Source organism: Cervus elaphus, chromosome 12 (genome assembly GCF_910594005.1).
Source record: "Cervus elaphus chromosome 12, mCerEla1.1, whole genome shotgun sequence".
Taxonomy (NCBI): domain Eukaryota; kingdom Metazoa; phylum Chordata; class Mammalia; order Artiodactyla; family Cervidae; genus Cervus; species Cervus elaphus.
In genome coordinates this window covers 15,517,319-15,539,035 of record NC_057826.1, presented here as the reverse complement: position 1 = coordinate 15,539,035, position 21,717 = coordinate 15,517,319, and the positions used below count along the sequence as shown (strand labels likewise).

The following is a 21,717-nucleotide window of genomic DNA, read 5'->3' as shown; positions in this document are numbered from 1 at the left end:
TCATCTCTGATTTTATATTTTTTTCATTTCTAGGATTCTTGTTCAGTTCTTTTTTTTTTTTTTTTTTTTTTTTTAAACAGATTTCATCTCTCTGTTGAAATCCTCCATCTGTTTATAGGTGTTGCCCATCTTTTACACAATACTCTTGCATATTTGTAATTGTTATTTTGAAGTCCATGTCTGCTAAGTCCAACATCTGTACCACCTCTCTATGTCCTTCTACTGACTCTTTTCTCTCACGGGTCATGTTTCTTGCTTCTGTATGCCTTTTATAATTATTAATTGTATGCTGGACATTTTAGGTAAAATCATAGGTGTAAGTAAATAATGTTTACACCTCACCCCTCCCCCAAAAAACATGCTCATCTTTTTCTCAGATTTCCAGTGTATGGAAAGGAGGCAAGAGGGAGAAGGGGTTAGCCAATTTGATAATTAAGCCAGGTCTGGACTTTGTTGTAACTTTAGATATGTTTCACCTCTGGCTGGTTTGGGGGTCAGAATGGTATCACCAGTAAGATCTTTTTGTGCAAAGAATTCTGAAAAACTGATATTGAGCACTATGAATATGACACCTTCCTAAAACTTAAAGACTTTTTTTGGTGAGATTGGAGTGATACTAACAAATACAGTGTTTTTTTTAATATTGTGTAATGAAATATGTCTACATTTGGAAGGTCTGCATAACTCTGTGATCCAGTATTTCTAAAGGTTAATGCTGTATATTACAAAAATCTTGTATGAATAAAAAATCCATTCAAAATGCTAGATAGATCAACAGACTATGAAAAGCTCATTGATTTGGTCTCAGATTCTATATTACTAACTTTTAGACTATACTACTTGTTGAGTTTTGGTCAAGGTCAAAGAATAATATCCATCATTTCTCTGAAAGGGGCTTTAATCAGTCCTTGCACACACCACCACCCCTCCCAAGCCTTCTGTGTCCCCATGAAACTGATGAAAGAATTGATGGATGGGTACAGATTCATTCTGTGGCTAGGGCTTCTAAAATAACATACCACATGCAGGTGTTACAAGCTTGTCAGAAGTTGAGCTGGTAGAGCCATAGGTCCCATCTTTGCCACTTTCCATTCTTCCTCCTCCCAGAGACCATCCTGTCTAAAATCAAAGAGCTCGTCACTTCCTGTGGTTATATTCATTTAGATTTACTGATCCTCAGCATTTTGTTGGTTTTGAAGTAAGTATAATTTAGCAGTGTATTCAGCTTATTATTTTTGTCAAGGTATAAGTGACTTTCTACTTGCTCAGAAGCAGAAGTCCATCAGAAACTTTTAAATGTTTTCTGTTTTTTTACCTTTCATTTATTTACAAGAGAGGTTATATCCAAGATCTGAATGCAGGAGCTATGATAAAATAGAGAGCTATTTCATTATTTCTGAAAGTGGAGGGTAGGACTCCCCTTTGGGATCATGAGTTTTAAGGAGCCCCAGAGGCCTCTCCAGTTCACTTTTGCTCTCCCTTGACCACCATCTAGAATAGAAAAAGGAAGCCATTATATTTACATGGATGGAAACCATGTTAGAAAACTGGGGAGAATGTTAGGACAGAAACAGGCAGTATAAACAGAAAGTCCTCTGTTTGAGATCACCAGTGAAGAGTAGAAGGTAGACTGATGGCTGCTTGTAGATCACACTTTCAGTCTCTGAGATGACTGGCTTTGATGTAGGATCGGAAAGTAGGTTTGAGCAAAAAACTGACTACTTAAAAAGGGTAGATTATATAGGTGCCCCCTTCACTATTTTTTTAAGTATTTTTATTTGTTTATTGGCTGCACCAGGTTTTAGTTTTGCAGCATGTGGGATCCAGTTCCCTGATGAGGGATCGAACCCAGGCCCCCTGCATCAGGAGCATGCAGTCCTAGGCACTGGACCACCAGGCAAGTCTCCCACCTTCACTATTTAGTGGATTGAAGAGGAGATGGATCCATCCCTCCCCAAATAACTTGTCTCAGTCCTCAACATAAGGAATGACAATACAATTATAATAATCCTTTGGATGCACTGTACATCAAGGCTTTCCTTTTTAGTATTAATAACTTGGAGCACTTTTGACCTCACAATGAATACTCATAACTAGATTGTGCTAACTTTGTAACACAGAATCCTCTGGTGGAAAATGATCAAATTTATGTTTCTATATACTATAATACCTCAAAGAACTATAGGGCAGCAGGGAAATGGAATTGTTTAGGAGGGAGAAGAATAATTATAATGGTAGTAGTCATAGTGGTGATATATTTTTGGAACTCTTCCTGTGTGCCTGTACTTTCACTTGTCTTAGCTCTTTAATCTGCATGATAACCCTATGAAATGTTAATAGGTACTATTATCATATCCCCATTTTACAGATTAAAGTTTAAGAATAATAAACCATAGAGAAGTTGGATGTAATAAAAGCCAGAGTAGTGTGCCCTGTCTGTTCTCTTCTCAGCCATCTGGTCTTTGTGAATATGACCCAACCCCAACTGCCCTGGGAAGGATCAGGAATGGGACACACAACATTCCATGCAGAATCACACCAGTTTGCCCTTGAAAATAACCTCCATAGCCACGGGGGTTCCCCACCACTATTTGTAATGCCTCTCTGATCATGTAGCATCCTTATTCTGTCCAGCACCGCTTTGTTTTCTAATTATTCATTTTAATATATTTATTTATTTGGCCCCACCAGTCTTAGTTGTGACACATAGGATCTTTAGTTGGAGCATGTGAACTCTTAGTTGCAGCATGTGGGATCTATTTCCCTGATCAGGGGTTGAACCTGGGCCCCCAGCACTGGGAGTGCAGAGTCTTAGCCATTGGACCACCAGGGAAGTCCCTGGCCGGCACTGCTTTGGGACAGCTTGTGGGAGCTCTTCCCTCATTTGCAGGATTTTTGGCATTTGCAGCACCTTTCCAGCACTTACTGTGTCCCACGACTACTTTGTTTGAGATTGAAAATTTGTAGGCAAAGAGAATGTAGCCTCTGCTGTCCTTGAATATCTGTACATTCCATGGATAGATATTCCACTGTCTATAGTGGGTATAGTGTCATGGAAGTGGGTAGATATTCTTTCTTGTGAAGAAATAGTAAGATTCTTTCCAAAAAGCACCTCCTTCAGTCTTAACATTGTTTCTCATTAAAAGCATTAGTGGCATAATTTCCCAGCACAGGGCTGAGACTTCCCTGATATTTTTGGGCATTTAGCACCCTTGACCTCTACCTATTAAATGTCAGTAATCCCCCACTCCCATTATCAGGACAGATGAAAGCACACTTGCCAACATCCTCAAGAGGACAGAGGCGTCCTTATACATGGTTGCTCAGGTTTTGTTTGGATTGGGTAGAAGGAACTGGGGAAGTGGACTGCGGAATCACATTGTTTGTACAACTCTCGAGTTCCTCCATTTCATCCCTACCCTATATTCTCTTTTGAGACATCATATTATTCTTGGGAAATCGTGACACTGAAGGCATATCTTTATGAAGAGGGCAACAGCCTGCTCAGGAGATTTTGATTTGCTAAAGACCTGTGTATTTTACCAGTTTCCTCTGAGGTCCTGACAACCAGCATCCATTTGATGGAACAGACATTAAACCAAAGGGAAAGATACAGCCCTTTTGGCCAGAAGTTGGAGGGGTGGGACATGTTACAGGAAGGGAATGATGGTGAGAAACATTTAGTCCTGCAGTGCTACAGAGTATTAAAGAAAGTAAGAAAAACAACCTTCTAAATGACTAGGCTAATAAAAGAAAGCATGGTTTAGAGAAATTTGCTGTATTGTTGGCTGTTAGCTACATAGGTAGTCAGGGCAAAATACAGCATAGTTCACTTTGAATCTCTGAATTCGAATCGAATGTTCAACAGAGCATTCTCACAGCTAACTCGTTTAACTCTGTCTATCCTACTCTATAACATAAAAGTATAAGGAAGTTATTTATAGGGAATGTGTATAATATTTTAGTATTGAGCAAAGAATAACATAAAAACTGAACTTTAAAGAATAACTAAATCTCAAAATTTTGGTGGAAGTAGGTGTTCATTGGAAGGACTGATGTTGAAGCTGAAACTCCAATACTTTGGCCACCTGATGCAAAGAGCTGACTCATTTGAAAAGACCCTGATGCTGGGAAAGATTGAGGGCAGGAGGAAAAGGGGACGACAGAGGATGAGATAGTTGGATGGCATCACCAACTTGATGGACATGGGTTTGGGTGGACTCCAGGAGTTGGTGATGGACAGGGAGGCCTGGCGTGCTGCTGTTCATGGGGTCGCAAAGAGTTGGACATGACTGAGCGACTGGACTGAACTGAACTGAGGAAATGTATTTGAGAAACTCGTAGCTGCCATGGAAGGGACTATGTAGATAGATAATCTCACTTGGGGCAAACCCAAGTGACAGTGTAGCTGGCATCCTCCATGTCAGTGATGACAACACGTGCATATTGCAGACCCCGAAGTCTTGTGCTTTAACTGTGAGACGCTGCGGTCTGAGAAGCACCCACTGGCATTCAAAGCAGGCAGGTCTCTCGTGGTCTTCACCACACTGCCTTACCCCGTGGAGCACTCGTACACACACCCAGTGCTGCCCTGTGAAAACGCCTTCCTCTCTGCCAAAAACCTCTACTTACTGCAGAAACTTCTTTTTGTGAGTTGGAGACTGTGCTTTTGTTATTGATGAGATTAAAAACAGCCTTCACTTTAAAAGTTAATCTCGTTGCAGCCTGCCCAATGTGTGTGCAGTCAGATGGATAAGGCTTCTCTTATCCAAAGGCCCTCATCTGATCTTCTCTTACCTACTGTCCTGCCCCTTATACATCGACAGACACTTGCTTCATGTCCATACACCTAAGACTCTGTCCCTCGTCATCTCCAAATAAGACTCTCTGGTTACAAGAAGACATTAAAGTCAATGCCTGCTAGGAATATTTGTTATTAAAGCAGTTTTTATAATAATAACAGCACTGGTTCCAGGCATAATCAGCTGTTACCGATTTTTTAATATATTTTATTTATCTGTTTGTTTATCTGGCTGCCCCAGGTCTTAGTTGCGGCATGCAGAATCTTCGATCTTCATTGTGACATATAGAATCTTAATTGTAGTGTGCCAACTCTTAGTTGTGGTGTGTGGGATCTAGTTCTCTGACCAGGGATTGAACCCTGGGCTCCTACTTTGGGAGCACGGAGTCTTAGCCACTGGACTACCAGAGAAGACCCTAAAACAGCTTTTAGAAAATGAAACCAATTTATCTAGCCCATAAGATGAATTCTGAAATACAAGCTATATTGTTATATAAACCCTTTAGTATTGAATCCCTGAGTCTGGACAGCTTCTTGTGGCTAGAACCTTCTGTAACCAGCAGACCAGGAATGGAAGCAGAATCACAATCGATGAATTGTCTGACCTTTGGTCCAATTATCATAAGTGATAATTTCACTCTAGATTCAGATTCCTGCCTTAATTGGCATGGGGAGCTCAGTCATTCAGCAGGCAGTTCCTGCAGCGTCATCTGTCTCTTCCCCTGTGTTCACTGGATTGGCTTGCTCCTGCTTTTCGTCGTACCTGGATGCCTTCCTCCATTGCCCTCCCTTCCACTCAGAGCTCCCTCAGTTCCCGTTGCTATTTGTTGTATCTTCTTTAGTAAGCTTTTCTCTTCCCCCACTAAGAAGAGAGATAGTCGTTTCCTCTGGCCCCTCCCTTCCAAACTCTGGAACTCCTGTTTGACTCCCACTCAATACTTTGCTTTGTGAATAACATTAACATTTTATCCACATACTGGAGTTTTTATTTACCCACGATCATTGGTCTCCACATTTCTCCACATCTCCAGAAGCCCCTTGGGGAAGATCGTGTCTAGCAACTAGTACCTTGAGGCAATTCAGGAGGGATCAGGAAGATCAAATGTCAAAAAAAAAAAAAAAAAAGGAAAGCAAGCTAATAATAAGTAAGCTCTGAGCTTTCTGGTGCTGTTCTCCAGGAAAAGTAGCTGAAAGTGCGTGATGGTGCAGCTGCCCTGTGGGAGCCAAACTGTGGGAGGGAGGTGTGCAAGGGATGTGACATATCAGAGGTGAGATTACACGAGTAGAAAACCTTTCATCCATGGACTTCAGAATACACTACACGGACTTTCCCTTAACAAGGTGTCTGGAATGTCTTTGAGGGGTAGGGAAACCAAACCCGGAATGACCACGCTGGGAGAGAGGAAAAGAGAGGTCCCTGGCAAGAGAGGGGTGTGGGCTTCTGGCCTTAGCAGACAACCCACTTAGCTTCCCACCCACCACCCACCACCCACCCAGAGCTCTGTTGGGGTCACCAGGACCCAGACTGTTAATAACCGGGTGGCCGGTAGGTCAGGACTCAGGAAGATCTGCGTCAGCTCACCCCAGTGTTGTTGCATCTCTGCCACTGAAATGACCATTAACAGCAAAGGATATTTACAAAGGAAAGAATAACATGATGATTTAAATCACTATGAATAGGTTTCTTGAATTAGGCACTGTTTTATTTCTCTAAGCCCTATTCACCAAAGTTTTGGGATAAGGTACCTCACCATGAGGCTCTTCATGTTTCTTCTGTGTACAATTTTCTGGTCACTGTAATTCTAAAAGGAAAAGAAAAAAAAAAAATACTAGGTAGTTAAAGGTGGTTCAGAGTTGAATAGCCAAAAGTGTTAAGGAGATGGAAGGATTTACAAATAAGACTATTCTAAAAATAAATGGAGACCTTAAAAAAAAAAAACTGGAGCAAAATAATACATATAATAAAATTTGCTACTTTTAAGTGTACAGTTGAATGGCATTTAGTACATTTGCAGTATTGTGCTTCCCTGATGGCTCAGGTGGTAAAGAGTCTGCCTGCAATGCAGGAGACCCAGTTTTGATCCCTGGGTCAAGAAGATCCCCTGGAGAAGGAAGTGGCAACCCACTCCAGTATTCTGGCCTGGAGAATTCCATGGAGAGAGGAGACTGGCAGGCTACAATCCATGGGGTAGCAGAGTCAGACACGACTGAGGGACTAACACTTTCACACTTTCACTTTTTCACAAGATTGTGCAACAATCACTGCCATCCACCTCCAAAGCTTTGTCATCATCCCAAGCTAAAACACAATACGCGTTAAACAACATCTTCCCCATCCCTGTCTCCCCAGCCCCAGACAGCCACTATTCAACTTTCTGTCTGCATGAATTTGACTAATGTATGACAGATCATGCAATATTTGTCCTTTTCTGGCTGGCTTATTTCATCTAGCAATAATGTCTTAAATATGTGCAAGCTAAATGTCAGTGTGGCCGGGAACCCAGATGAGATGAATTCAGAATAAGAAAAAAATGTATCTTCTCACACCAGTTATGCTGTCCCACGATATGAGATATAAGCAGATATGTTGCGATAGGTGGCTAAGGAAAACCAACAATCTTGTATCATTCACCCATATGCTTTTGAAGTCGCCGTTAAGATGATTGTGCTTCTGTTGTCGCCGTCAAGTAACTTGCCCTCCTGCATTTGAAGCTCTCAAGGCTCCACTTGAGGGGGTCCTTTTGGCCATTAGAAGTGAAGTCATTCAGTCGTGTCCGACTCTTTGCGACCCCATGGACTGTAGTCTACAAGGTTCCTCTGTCCATGGAATTTTCCAGGCAGGAGTACTGGAGTGGATTGCCATTTCCTTACAGGGGAGTGAAAATGGCTATGTTAATTATTTAACAGCCCGTGCCAAGGCTTAGGACAAGCGCTGCGAATAGAATGGAAATCAGAGTCGCCCACCTGTGTCTTCATGGGGCTGCAGTTTGGTAGGCAAGTCAGATTTGTAATTCCAGACTATGTTCAGTTCTATCAAGGAAAAATAACAGAGGTGTTTCTCTCCTTGCCTTCATTGTTCACGCAACAACCACTCTAAGAAATCTGCTTTCTTTTCTCTTCAGGAGCCTCCAGACAGGTGGCTTTGCCTGGGAGGGAGAGGTAGAGAACAACGCGTACAGCAAGGCTACAGGGGTGGTCCCGCAGCACAAGTACCACCCCACGGCGGGCAGCTACCAGCTGCACTTTGCCCTGCAGCAGCTGGAGCAGCAAAAGCTTCAGTCCCGGCAGCTTCTGGACCAGAGCCGAGCGCGGCACCAGGTAATGCAAAATAAGGCTTTTCCACGTGCTGGTATCTTCCTTCTGTTGGTTTAATAAATTCATGGGAAGTGTGGAAATAGCCTCTCAAAAGTTTACCAGTGCCACCATGGCTTGAATGGTTGGTTCATGGGGAAACCTACAAACAGGGAAGTAATGTTCTGACACCATCCATTGGCTTTGTCGAAAGGTGATGCTGAACCAGTTTTAACATCCTTTCCTTCATTTCAGAGTTTCAGCACAAAAATCTCTTTTGTAATATTTACCCTTTCTATTGCCTGATCTTGTTCAGTGATTTCCCAAAGGATCTAATTCCCAGATACCTAAAAGCCAGCATTTTAAAATAATTTTTTGGTCTATAAAAGCACACATTAATCCTTCATGGCCTGTCAAGATTTTCAAGAAATGAATAACATTCAAGTTCTTACAGGAAATGGTCTTGTTCGGTTGTTGGTCTTCTGGTTTAACAGTTTGTACACAAAGATGTGACAATAGACACAAAAGTTCTGGTTGCAGTGGAACTTACATGCTACTGAAATATTGATTCCCTACTCACTGTCTATAATGACAAACTTCTGAGTATATTGTGTAAGGAAATTATATAAGTATATTGCACTAATGTATCAGTGTGGCCCCAATTATAGAGAAAGGATGACTTCACACACAAAAAATCAGGTCATGAGACTTAAATTTTTCTTGATGATTTGGGATTACCATTAGAATCAGTTACCACATTTTCCCCTGGTATCATGGGCTTCCCTTGTGGCTCAGCTGGTAAAGAATCTGCCTGCAGTGCAGGAGACCCTGGTTCAATCCGTGGGTTGGGAAGGTTCGCTGGATAAGAGAATAGCTACTCACTCTAGTATCCTGACCTAGAGAATTCCAAGGACTGTGTAGTCCATGGAGTAGCAAAGAGTTGGACATGACTGAGTGACTTTCACTTTTCTTCACCGTGTTTTTCATATTCTGCTTGGATGAATCCATACTGGTTCTGTGAGCTTCCCTGATATTTATGTGAAGAAATATATTGTCTTAATCTCTTGTCATTTGCTTTTATAAAAATGTACTATGTAGTGTGCATTAATTTGTGCAAAATTAGTGTTCACTCAAAGGTAACATTCCCAAAGTTTTCTTTTTCTTCTAATAAAACAATTATTATGCTATCTTTATTGTCTTTTCAACTACCATCCAGGTCCATAGGAATTTTTATTTTTTTCAGTATCATTCATCACTTGAAAATCTTTATCTGTGGTAGTATAATCTGTATATTATATTGTGTTTAGTTGCTCATTCATGTCCAGCTCTTTGCTGGACTGTAGCCCACCGGGCTCCTCTGCCCATAAGGATTCTCCAGGCAAGAATACTGGAGTGGGTTGCCATGCCCTCCTCCAGGGGATCTTCGCAATTCAGGGATCGAACCCAGGTCTCCCGCATTGCAAGCGGATTCTTTACTGTCTGAACCACCAGGGAAGCCCGTATATTATGTTAATTCTTTGTAATCAAGAAATCAGAAGTGCGGGCATTTGTGAAGTCTTTTTTTACTGGAGAAAAGTTCTGAGTTCTTATCTGTAAAGCTGGAATACAGCATCATCCCACTACTCTCTGTCATGTAGAAATTTCCTTATTTAAACAGTCTCTGTGGAGGATTTCTCTGGTGGTCCAGCGGTGAAAAATCCACTTTCCATTGTTGGGGATGTGGATTTGATCCCTGGTCAGGGAACTAAGATCCTACCTCCTGTGGAGCAATTAAGCCTACTAGACAGCCCTGTACCACAACTAAAGAACCTCGTCACCACAACACAAGACGCCTGTGTGATGCGCTGGAGACCCACTGCAGCCAAAGTTAGTAAATAAAAATAATACTGGGATAGCAGAGACATTTAGGCCAGTTTTTGAACTTTTTTTTTTTTCCCTCCCATTTTGGCGGCACTGCCTGGCTTGTTGGAGATCTTAGTTCCCTGATCAGAGATGGCAGTGAAAGCAGGGAGACTCAATCACTGGACATCCCCCACCCCACCCCACCCCAGGGAATTCCCTAGAGCTTCATTCAGGGTCTTCAGGATTCCGGTTCAGGAGACAGATTTGGGTAATACCAAAAGATTATTCCCAGGAAGAGAAAGCGTCAGGGGCTCAAGGCCAAAGCCACAGGGTTAGAGTTGTTCCATGCAACCCTGACACACGGAAGGAAATGTTTGTCCTTAAAGGATAGGTGGTTATGAGTCATTTTAGGGTAAGGGACCAATAAATAAATAGACTGTCACAAGTTATCTTAGAGGATAAGGGTCCCCTAAGCATCTTGAGTTTCTGGAACACTGGGCAGATGTTCTGGATGCCTGTGTTAAGACAAGGAGCGGTCGAGGTTCAAATTCCGTTCCTGCTGAGATGTGCAGGCCACTTCCTCAGTGGCCTCCTAGCTTCATTTTAGAGAACACTCTTAGCAACAACTCCATTTTTATTTTTTATTTTTTCCCACAGTATATCTTAGTTTTGGGGGGTTTTTTGTTGTTTTTTTTTAACCTGTGTAAATTTCTTAAAACTTTTTAAACTTCTGAACCCCATGAAGTTCGGATTACTTAAGAATGCCAACTTAATCAGATGCTGGATAGTGGAAATATACATAGTCGTATTTCCCTTATTTGAGTAGAATCTGTGGCTCTAATGAATCTAGAGAGTTGGTCCCTTTTAATGCTCCCATACCCTGAAATGGTGGATGATTTAAAAAAAAAAAAAAGGAGGTGATTGCAGAGCACTGAAAGTTTTGAGGAAAAAGACAGTTTTGCTGATTTTCACTTTTAGAAACTGCTTCATTTCTAAGTCCTTCTCATTCTTTTGATTAGCTTCCAGCAACTCACATTCCTTTGAAAACTCAGAGTACTGCTATTCTTGTGTGGATTTTTTTTTTCACTGAGGATTATACTGACCTAGTTTCACTGAACTATGAAGTATATGGAAAATATGTTTTTTAGAATCTGTCAGAATACCTGTTGTAGGGAGAAGTCAGAACTCCCAAGAAGGGAGTTAATCTCGTGTCTCCTGGAGAGGGAACAGAACATCATTTATCATAATTTTATATATGTTTATAACATCATTTTATTTTTTCCCCCTGTTCTTCTAATCCACAGTTGATTTAGGTAAAAATGAGTAGGGGTGAAGTTTGGGGCTGTGGGAGAGAGTGAAAGAAACTACATTCTATTAGCTTGAAGAGTTTATAACTACTAAAATAGCAAATAAGTTATTAAATGTTCTAACATGAAGAATATTTAGTTAACTTAGAGCACTTTATTTCAGAGGATTTTTAGAAATACTCCACAGAAAGAGCAAAGCCCTATTAGATTTTTAAGCCTCTGCTTTTAGCTCACCTTGTGATTATACTAGACCTGACCTTTGTAAATTACAGCCAAATGATTGCCTGAAACATGGTTTGCCTTCTCCCTGTGTCCTGTATGTTTGTCCTTGGGTTAACCCCTTTAGATAGAGATGATTTCTCTGATGAACTTCTTATACTTTGGATTCAAGTTGCTAAAGTGTAGATAGCCATTGATATAAGTAACAGTTTGGTTAATTGCCTGTTTGAGAGCTGCTGCTGCTGCTAAGTCGCTTCAGTTGTGTCTGACTCTGTGTGACCCCATAGACGGCAGCCCAACAGGCTCCTCCATCCCTGGGATTCTCCAGGCAAGGACACTGGAGTGGGTTGCCATTTCCTTCTCCAATGCATGAAAGAGAAAAGTGAAAGTGAAGTCGCTCAGTTGTGTCCTACTCTTCTCGATCCCACGGACTGTAGCATACCTGGCTCATCTGACCATGGGATTTTCCAGGCAAGAGCACTGGAGTGGGTTGCCATTTCCTGCTCCTATTTGAGAGCAGTGGATAGAATTGAAATCTGATTTACCTAGTATTCATTCACAAGAGAAATATGTTTATGGAATAGGACATTAAAAGAGACCTTACACTGTATTGTGGGGCTTCCTTGGTGGCTCAGACAGTAAAGAATCTGCCTCCGGTGCAGGAGACCCTAGTTCGATCCCTGGGCAGGGAAGATCCCCTGGAGAAGGGAATGTCAACCCACTCCAGTATTCTGGCCTGGAGAATTCGATGGACAGAGCAGCCTGGAGGGCTACAGTCCATGGTGTCTCAAAGAGTTAGTCACGACTGAGCGACTAATACACACACATACTATACTGTATTCTAGTCTACTGTTCTACATGGACAGTATCTTTCATAGTGATCTCCTAAAAATATTGTTGGAAAAATCATGCAGCCTTTCTTGCATTGCATTCAAAGATAGCTCTCTATCCTTTTTGCACTTAGTTTTTTGAAGGTTTCAGGAAGGAAAAATGATTCAGGATATGAGTTTGGAAATGGGCATCACTAACCATTCATGCAGTGTAAGCTTTGATCCTCATCTCTGTCCAGCATTTCAATCATAAGTCTAGAAACTGCCGTGTTACTGAATCACTCATACAAAAGACTGGTCCTGCAATATGGACCTGGGAGAGGAAAATCACCTGGAGCCATTGGCAGAGGCTTCCAGGGCCAGAGGTACAAGGAAATAGGTATGATCCAGTCATTTGATAGAGAACATGATAAACAAAATAAGATAAAATTGAAACTATGAGCACTTTATAAAAACATGGTTCTGAATCAGAGCAGAGGTCAGCAAGCTTTTCCTATAAATGGCCATAAAGTAAGTACTTTAGGCCTTGCAAGCTGTACATAGGGTCTGTGGTAACTACTCATCTCTGCCAAGGAAAATAGCCATAGACCATGTAAATGAATGAGTATGGCTGTTTTCCAATAAAACTTTCTTTGCAAAAACAGATGGCAGGGGCCTTCCCTGGTAGCTCAGTGGTAAAGACTCCATCTGCCAGTGCAGGAGACATGGGTTCGTTCTCTGACCCAGGAAGATGCCACATGCTGCAGAACGAGCTAAGCCTGTGCACCACAACTATTGAGCCTGTGTTCTAGAGCCCAGGAGCCTCATCTGCTGAAGCCCGCGCTCTGGAGCCCTGCCCACAGCAAGAGAAGCCCCCGCAGTAAGCCTCACACCGCAGCTCGGGGCAGCGCGTGCGGAGCAACAAAGGCCTAGCACAGCCAAAACAGAATAAATAAATAAATTATTTAAAAACTGAAAACACGGCAGGCTGGATTTGGCCTGCAAGCCCTGGTTTGCAAACCCTTGGTTTTGAGCACCAGAACCCCTTGAAGGGTCTGTTAAAACATCAGTTGCTTCTCTGACCCCATTTCTGATTCAATAGGTTTGGGATGGGTCTCAATAATTTCCAAGTTCCCAGATGATGCTAAGACTTTTCTTCTGAGAACCACTGAGCTAGAGAGAAAGAGATTAGAAGTATCTCCTTTGCATTATTTGTCCTCTGTCTTTCGAAAGGGAGGCTGGTTTTGTTAAGCTTAGTGTTGCCCTTATAAAACTTCAGGCAGTTTTTTTTAATAGGAATTTTGTCTCCATCTTTTTCACTTCATCTACCACAGCTTCCTTATGAATGAGTTTCCCACACTTGGAAACGTCCTGCTCACCCCTCTTATCAGGGCACATTTTGCCACCACTGCTCTCAGGATTCCAGTTTTATGATGGACGAGAGATAAGTAACGGCACAGATTCCTCCCTCTCTTTTAGTAAGAATGGCCAACACTTAATAAGCACATACGGTGGTCCAAGCACTATTTCATGTGCTTTAGGTATAGTCATTCATTTAAAACGGGTTCCAGGATGGTTGAGGAAGTTGTGGGATCTTGGCCATCTCGGGGTGGTTCGATGAATCTACGTGTTGATGTATCCCAGTGTGTCTTCTCTCTGGTTTCCCTCGTTGCTTCCCACTTCCTTCTCAGACTGGCTTCCTGCCCTTGAAGGAGAAGGATTAAAAAAAAAAAAAACTTCTCTGTCAGCTGAGCTGGGGGACCTTCTTGGGCAGCGGTGACTGCTGGTGACATCAGCATGAGTAGCCCTCCCTGCTGGGGTCTGCAAGGAGGGCTGCACCAGCTGTGAGGCCCGACTGACCTGATTCTAATTGCCAACATCGAGCTGATGTTATTCTTGGCCCAGGGCAGAGCGATTACTCAGGAGTTTCTGTTAAAGTGATTCTTTGTTAAAGCTCTGCTCCCAACCCCCATCCTCTGGCCCTCCCACTCTCCTCTACCTACTCCAGTCTGGGGAGAAAAAAAAAAAAAGCCCCAAAAGCCAAAAAATTAAGGATATTTTGATGGTCGAGGCAGAACTGCTGAAATTTCTTTTAACAACAGAGAGGGGGAGAGAGGATCTTAACTACACCTTAATTTTTCACTGGTTTCCAAAGCCCTTCAATTTTTAGTAGACGTAATTTTTAACTTTGCAGAGTAACTCAGGGTAGGAGAAAATCTTGCATCCTCAGTTCCTCTTGTTCTTCCACTCTGTCTGCCTGCCTTCCCCATCCTAAGGTGCCCAATTTCACCTAAGCTAGATTCGGTGAGGGCCAATAGAGACTAACATCCCGAGACAAGCAGGGCGGGGGGCAGCTCCGTGTTCACTTGAAGGGGTCTTTCAGTACGATAGCAACATCTTGAGTGCCGTGTGTAATGAGACATCTTGAATGCCATGTGTAATGAGCTTTTTGCTAACTGTGTGTGTGTATATAAGCACAGCCTCACAGGTGTGGGAAGGATTCCCATATAAACCCAGCCAAGTCTTGTTATTCTGCTCCTAAAAGTTCATTGCATGTGTCTAGAAAAATTGTGCGTGCACACCGCCCCCCACCCCCGCTTCAGCAGTGAGTGCTGTTTCTCCACGCCTTCAGCGCTGTGTGTGTGTGTTGTGGGGGAGGGGGAGGCAGCAGGCACTCGGGCTTTTCCAGGCAGCCAGCAATAACATGCTAGCTCCTCAGCCTGACCCAGGGAGAGCCAGCAGGCAGACCAGCTCTGCAGGGGGAGTCTTTCTACGTCTTTCCAACAAGAGTATCTGGGAGGACAGTTGGCCGTGGGGATCAGGGGGTGGTCTGGGCCCAACCTCAGGCCAGTGCTTAAGTTCCTGGAGCAGGTTAATTTGAACTTCCTAACCTCCTGCTGCTCTCTTTTGCTTTGTGTTGTTTTCATTTGGTTTGGGGATCTTTTGTTCAATTTTATATTCCCTTCTGACCTTTACTGGCAATTCATCTAGCTTGTTTATGATTATGATTGTCTTAGAGCCATTCGATTTAGCGGATTTTGCCCAAACTAACCTCTTCTTCTGTAATGACACTCCATTCAAAATATGTGATAATACATGTAAAACTGCATTCAATGGTTCAGAAATAGGCACTGTGGACAGGCTGTGAAGTCAGATAATCCCGTTTCAACCTGAGCCTATGACCTGCACCAAGCTCTTTAAACCTTCTTGAACCTTGGTTTCTTCATCTCTAACATGGTGATGATAATGCATATCTGTGGGTTTTCATGAGGATCATATTCCTCAGGATGTTTTCATGTGCCCAAACACTAAACCTGCAGTGGTTTAGTGAATCTTCACAGTGAATCTTCACAACTGCCCTCTTATAAAAACAGAGCATCATGTATGTGGCTTTCCCAGGCTCACAAAAGTAACAAATAATTAGAGGAGCTGGGGTTTTTGAGTCCAGGGTTGCCAGCCTCCAGCATCGAAGGACTTGGCTATCATGCTCTATGCTCTGTCTCTGATAATATTCAGGCAGGCAATAGTTAGATATATTATCAGGCTTCCCAGCTGGCTCTAGTGGTAAAGAACTCGCCTGCCAATGCAGGAGACGTAAGAGATGGGGGTTCGAGCCTTGGATCAGGAAGAGTCCCTGGAGGAGGGCACTGACAACCCACTCCAGCATTCTTGCCTGGAGAATCCCATGGACAGAGAGTCGGACATGACTGAGTACACACAGATGTATTATTACATTTTAAATTGCAGTTCATATGTTCAACAGGTACTTGCATTGACACTTACAAAACTATTTTGAAAACTTAATCTCAGGTAATCTAACTAGTCTCCTGCTAGGCAGATACACTTTTGCAAAAGAAAAGGTCTGCTAAATGTATGTTATCCTGGTTACCTCAAATTCTTAATTAAAGGAATGTCTTAAAAAGGTGTTCCAGAGCTTAAAACTCTTAGAAATGCCCACACCCTACCTTCTGTGGTACTTTTATTATTTAGGAACAGTGTCAGGGACTGCTGAGTTTTTTGTTTTTTTATTGGAATATAATTGCTTTACAATGTTGTGTTGGGTTCTGCTGTCAATCAGCTGTGTGTACACATACAGCCCCTCCCTCTGCAGCCCCCCTCCCACCCCCCTCCCCCACCCTGCCAGGCCATCACAAAGCACCCAGCTGAGCTCCTGTGCCCTATAGCAACTTGCCGCTGGCTGTCTGTCCTACGTGTGGTGGTGTGGATATGTCAGTGCCACTCTGTCCATTTGTCCCACCCTCTCCCTCCCCCACTGTTTCACAAGTCCCTTCTCTACATCTGGGTCTCTGTTCCTGCTGTGCAAATAGGCTCATCGGTACTATTTTTCTAGATTTCATATATATACACTAATATACTGTATTTGTTTTTCTATTTCTAATTTACTTCACTCTGTATGATAGGCTCTAGGTTCATCCACATCACTACACATGACTCAATTTGTCCCTTTCTATGGCTGAGTAATATTCCATTGTATACATGTACCACATGTTTTTCCATTCATATGTCAGTGGACATCTAGGTTGCCTCCATGTCCTGGCTTTTGTAAATAGTGCTGCAGTGAATGTGGGGGCATATGTGTGTCTTTTTGAGTTACAGTTTTCTCAGGATATATGCCCAGTAGTGGAATTGTTCTTGCAGCATCTTGAAATATGGTTTATAAGTTTGAAGATTCAGTGTGTGGGTTGTTATTAATAACATAGGAATTATCTCTTCAATGATCAATTTGTCCTTTCAACCCTGCTTTTGTTATTGGTCATACTTTTTAATTTTTTTTCTATGATGGTTTTTTTGAGAAGACTATCAGGAAACATGACAGTTGTCTATAGATGTGAATACCACAGTGACTTTGGCATGATTAGTACTATGCTTGCTTTTGCAATAGATTTCATAGAAATCTGATTCTTAAAGCACTGTTAATATAGACATCAGTTCATTATGCTGATTCATTACTACTAGTAATAGATATCCCCTGGTTATTACCAGAGTGTTTTCTAAGCTGTTGCTTGGAAGGAGGAAGGTGAGAGCAAGGAAACAGGTATATCATGAGTGCGTTTTGTATGCTAGATGTAGTATTATCTCCGTTCCACTAGTGAGGAAACTGATGCTCAAAAACTGTAAGTAACTTACACAGGTTGTAGAGCTAGCTTTATTGCAGTTATAGTAGACAAGCCAGGTTAGAGGGTTCTAAAGCCCTTTTCCACTCTACCTGCCTCCCCCATGAGTAAGTGACACTTCATTTTCTCCTTGTTTTATACATTTATCATCAGTCAGATAAGGCATTCGAGTTTGATTGTTGCTGCTGCTATACATCCATACACATAAATATAAAAGAAAAGGTCAATACAATGAATCAAAATTCGAAACCCCACCTGGTTGTAGTTATGTTAAGAGACAACTCTTCACCTGCCCGCTGCTTGGGATTGACCTTGTTTGCCGCCGACCCTTAAAATGTGGGTTCTGCCACAGTTGCCTGGTGGCCAGTTTCATTCCCTCCCCTCACTCTGTGACCTCTGGCTTTTTCCTGTTTTTCTGTGGGCATATGAGGGACTCACAGCAGTTACTTTGTGTGAAATGATGAAAGACTTCATCTTTAAACATAAAGAACCCCATCCATCTGTGATGGATGCAGCCACAGGAAAAAACTTAATAGCTATATGACAGCAAAGTTTATGTAAGATAAACAGTAGGTCAACATGTGATATTCTGAGCCAAATAAAATAAACTATACATTTGAAGACAAAGGCAAGTTAGCTATTTAGAAACTCTGAATTTAAAGTTGTAAAGGAACATAGAGATGACCTTATCTAATTATTTCATTTACTCATCAGAAGATATGAGGCAAACACATTATTAGGAGAACAAGGACACTGATACAGAAATAATTCCCTAAAACTACCACTAGTAAATAAAAGATAAAAGAGACAATTGAAAGTAAGGTTATGAATTATTTTTTTAACCAATTGAACTCTCAGTCTGGGGTCATTGGTGATCTTTTGAGATTACCTTTATTTATTATACATGCACACACATATTCTTGCACACTTTAACTTTCCAAGTAAGTAACAAAGATTTGCTTATGCACAAATTTTTTTCAACCCTTTCTTCTTGGAATAAATTAAGTGAAATCTCTGTCTTTTAAATGCATCTGGTAAAAGTTGGACACGTTGCTAGGTTTGCTTTAGATTTGCTTTGGAAGGGAGATAGATTTAACTTCAGTGGAATTGCTATAAAAAGGGAGTCAGCATGGCATAAATGAGGAAGGCAGTGTAGTGTAGTGGGACCATGGAATAAGACTCCTCCCAGGACTTGCCATCATGGACAGACCATGAAACCTTTTTGTGCTCTGATTTCCTCTGTAGATGGAGGTGATGATGGGACCCACCATAAGTGGTTGGGAACGTTATATGATACCGTATGTAAAGCACTTAGAGCAACGCTGACCATGATAAAAGCTCAATAAAAATTTGTTGCTCTTATTGTTATGTATTTCTTTGTTTTTCATTGTGGTAAAAAACACATATCATAAATTTACCCTCTTAGAGATTTTTGTTTATTGTACAGTATTTTTACTGTGTGCATGTGGTTGTACAACAGATTACTAAACTTTTTCATCTTGCATAACTGAAACTCTACACACATTGAACTGTTTTCCCCTCCGTCCAGCCCCTGACATTCACCACTTTACTTTGTGTTCCTGTGAATTTGATTACTTTGGATTCCTCGTATCACTTAAATCGTGTCATATTATCTTTTAGTGATGGTTTATTTCATTTACCATAATATCCTTAAGGTTCACCTATTGTAGTTTGTGGCAGGATTTCTTTATTTTTTAAGACTTAATGATACTCTGTCACATGCATATACATTTTCTTTATCCATTCATCAGTTTATAGGCATTTAGATTGCTTCCACATCTTAGCTACTGCAAATAAGACTTCAGTGAACCTGAAGATGCAGACTTATCTTCTGTTGTATATTACTTTTAGCCTTAAATGTACTTTTAACCTTTGGGGCTCCCCCGGTGGCTCAGTGGTGAAGAATTCACCTGCCAGTGCAGAGACTCAAGAGATGCGGGTTCAATCCTTGGGTCGGGAATATTGCCTGGAGAAGGAAATGGCAACCCATTCCAGTATTCTTGCCTAGAAAATCCCATGGACAGAGTAGCCTGGCAGGCTACAGTCCACGATGTTGCAAACCTGGACATGATGGAGCGACTGAGTATTCATGCACATGTCCATAACATTATAATCTCAACTTGTGTTTAGTTAAACTCCTCATGCCAGAAGGAGAAATTGGTTTGAATGCTATTTAAGAAGGTGGTTTAGAAGTTCAAGGCTCATAAAATACTAATTATCTACATTTTTTATGCTAATTTCTTTTTTTTTTTTTTATTAGTTGGAGGCTAATTACTTTACAATATTGTAGTGGTTTTTGCCATACATTGACATGAATCAGCCATGGATTTACATGTATTCCCCATCCCGATCCCCACTCCTGCCTCCCTCTCAATCCCATGCCTCTGGGTCTTCCCGTTTGTACCAGCCCTGAGCACTTGTCTCATGCATCCAACCTGGGCTGGTGATCTGTTTCACCCTTGATAGTATACTTGTTTCAATGCTATTCTCTCAGAACATCCCACTTCGCCTTCTCCCACAGAGTCTAAAAGTCTGTTCTGTACATCTGTGTCTCTTTTTCTGTTTTGCATATAGGGTTATTGTTACCATCTTTTAAAATTACATATATATGCATTAGTGTACTGTATTGGGCTTTATCTTTCTGGCTTACTTCACTGTGTATAATGGGCTCCAGCTTCTTCCATCTCATTAGAACTGATTCAGTTTCACAATTTGTATGGAAATACAAAAAACCTCGAATAGCCAAAGCAATCTTGAGAAAGAAGACTGGAACTGGAGGAATCAACCTGCCTGACTTCAGGCTCTACTACAAAGCCACAGTCATCAAGACAGTATGGTACTGGCACAAAGACAGAAATATAGATCAGTGGAACAGAATAGAAAGCCCAGAGATAAATCCACATGCCTACGGACACCTTATCTTTGACAAAGGAGGCAAGAACTGGTCAATTATCTACATTTTTAAAAACTAGTATTTACTTATTTGGACAGAAGGAAATTATATGCAAATTATTGCTAGCGAGAGACATGAGGAGAAAGAGTAAAAAGAATGATTAATAGTACCATGATAAAATGGTTAAAAAAATAATATGTTTGTCCAAAAGCATAAATGTCTTATAAACATTAGAGAAAAAGAGAAACAGCATTAGCAACAAATTAGGAGCCAGCTTTCCATAGGACATGTTGTATTTACTTATAATAATCAAGGAAAGGTAAGGCAGTTATTCTTCCAAACATACTGATGGAAATATAATTGGTACAGCCTTACAGAGGGCAATTTGAGAATATGTATTAAAAAAGATGTAGCAGCAGCAGCAGCCTTCTGATCTAGCTATTCTGTTTCAAGAAATTATTTTAAGGAAATGATCCAGCATATATCAAAAGGTATAAATAACATGATGTTTATTACAACACTATTCTTAAATAGAGAATTAAACTGGTGAAAACTTCTGTGTGTGTGTGTGTGTGTGGTTTCAAAATGAAAGTATAAAATTTTAGGGGGCCTACTTTTTCCCGCTTAAACATGTATTGGAAACTTAGTTCCTTAATTGCAAATATAGATCTTCTGTGTTAGTTTATAGTATTCTACTGTTGGTGACTTGTTAAGTAAATTATGATTAACTGTAATAGAAAATGTTGTTTAGTTGCTAAGTCATGTCTGACTTTTTTTGTGATGCCATGGACTGTAGCTTGACACGCTCCTCTGTCCATGCAATTTCCCAGACAAGAATATTGAAGTGGGTTGCCATTTCCTTCTGTAGAGGATCTTCCCAACCCAGGGATCGAATCCATGTCTCCTGCATTGGCAAGTAGATTCTTTACCACTGAGCCACCAGGGAAGCCCAATAGAAAATAGATAGCCATTAAAAACAGTGATCTAGATCTGCCCTTATATATATGGAACCAAATGCTCAAGAAAGATATTTGAATGAAAAAAGTCTCCAAAAAATCAGACATCATATGCCAATTTTTGTAAGCCCACAGAAATAATGTATAATATGCCTAGAAAATAGGTGATTATATACAGAAAAGAGACTAAATATTGCTAGAGGTTATCAGAGGACAGAATTCAAAATGACTTTTAAAACAGTTTTCCTTTTTTTTAATGAACGTGTTTCAAAAAAACCATTAGTCTGCCAAATATTTCTGAGTATTGAGGGAAGGAAAAATAGAAAGCAATGCAGAGTCTACAGTCATTGGAGTCTAAATTTGCCCTCAGAATATAAGCCTCTCCCAATGTATGCCTGTCATTTGGTTGGGTGATGGGGCTGCTAGTGAGGGAATGTCGTCTG

The 21,717-nt window shown here is 41.2% G+C and overlaps 1 protein-coding gene across 14 annotated transcripts in view; it reads left to right on the top strand.

The window, feature by feature from the left end:
* The window catches only part of TTLL5 (tubulin tyrosine ligase like 5), a 307,882-nt gene that overhangs the window by 199,791 nt on the left and 86,374 nt on the right, over positions 1-21,717 (top strand). For all 14 annotated transcript variants that reach the window (XM_043920806.1, XM_043920805.1, XM_043920814.1 and 11 more), the window contains one exon: positions 7,924-8,119. In XM_043920806.1, coding sequence (XP_043776741.1) covers positions 7,924-8,119 — 196 coding nt within the window. The remainder of the gene's footprint in view (positions 1-7,923; positions 8,120-21,717) is intronic.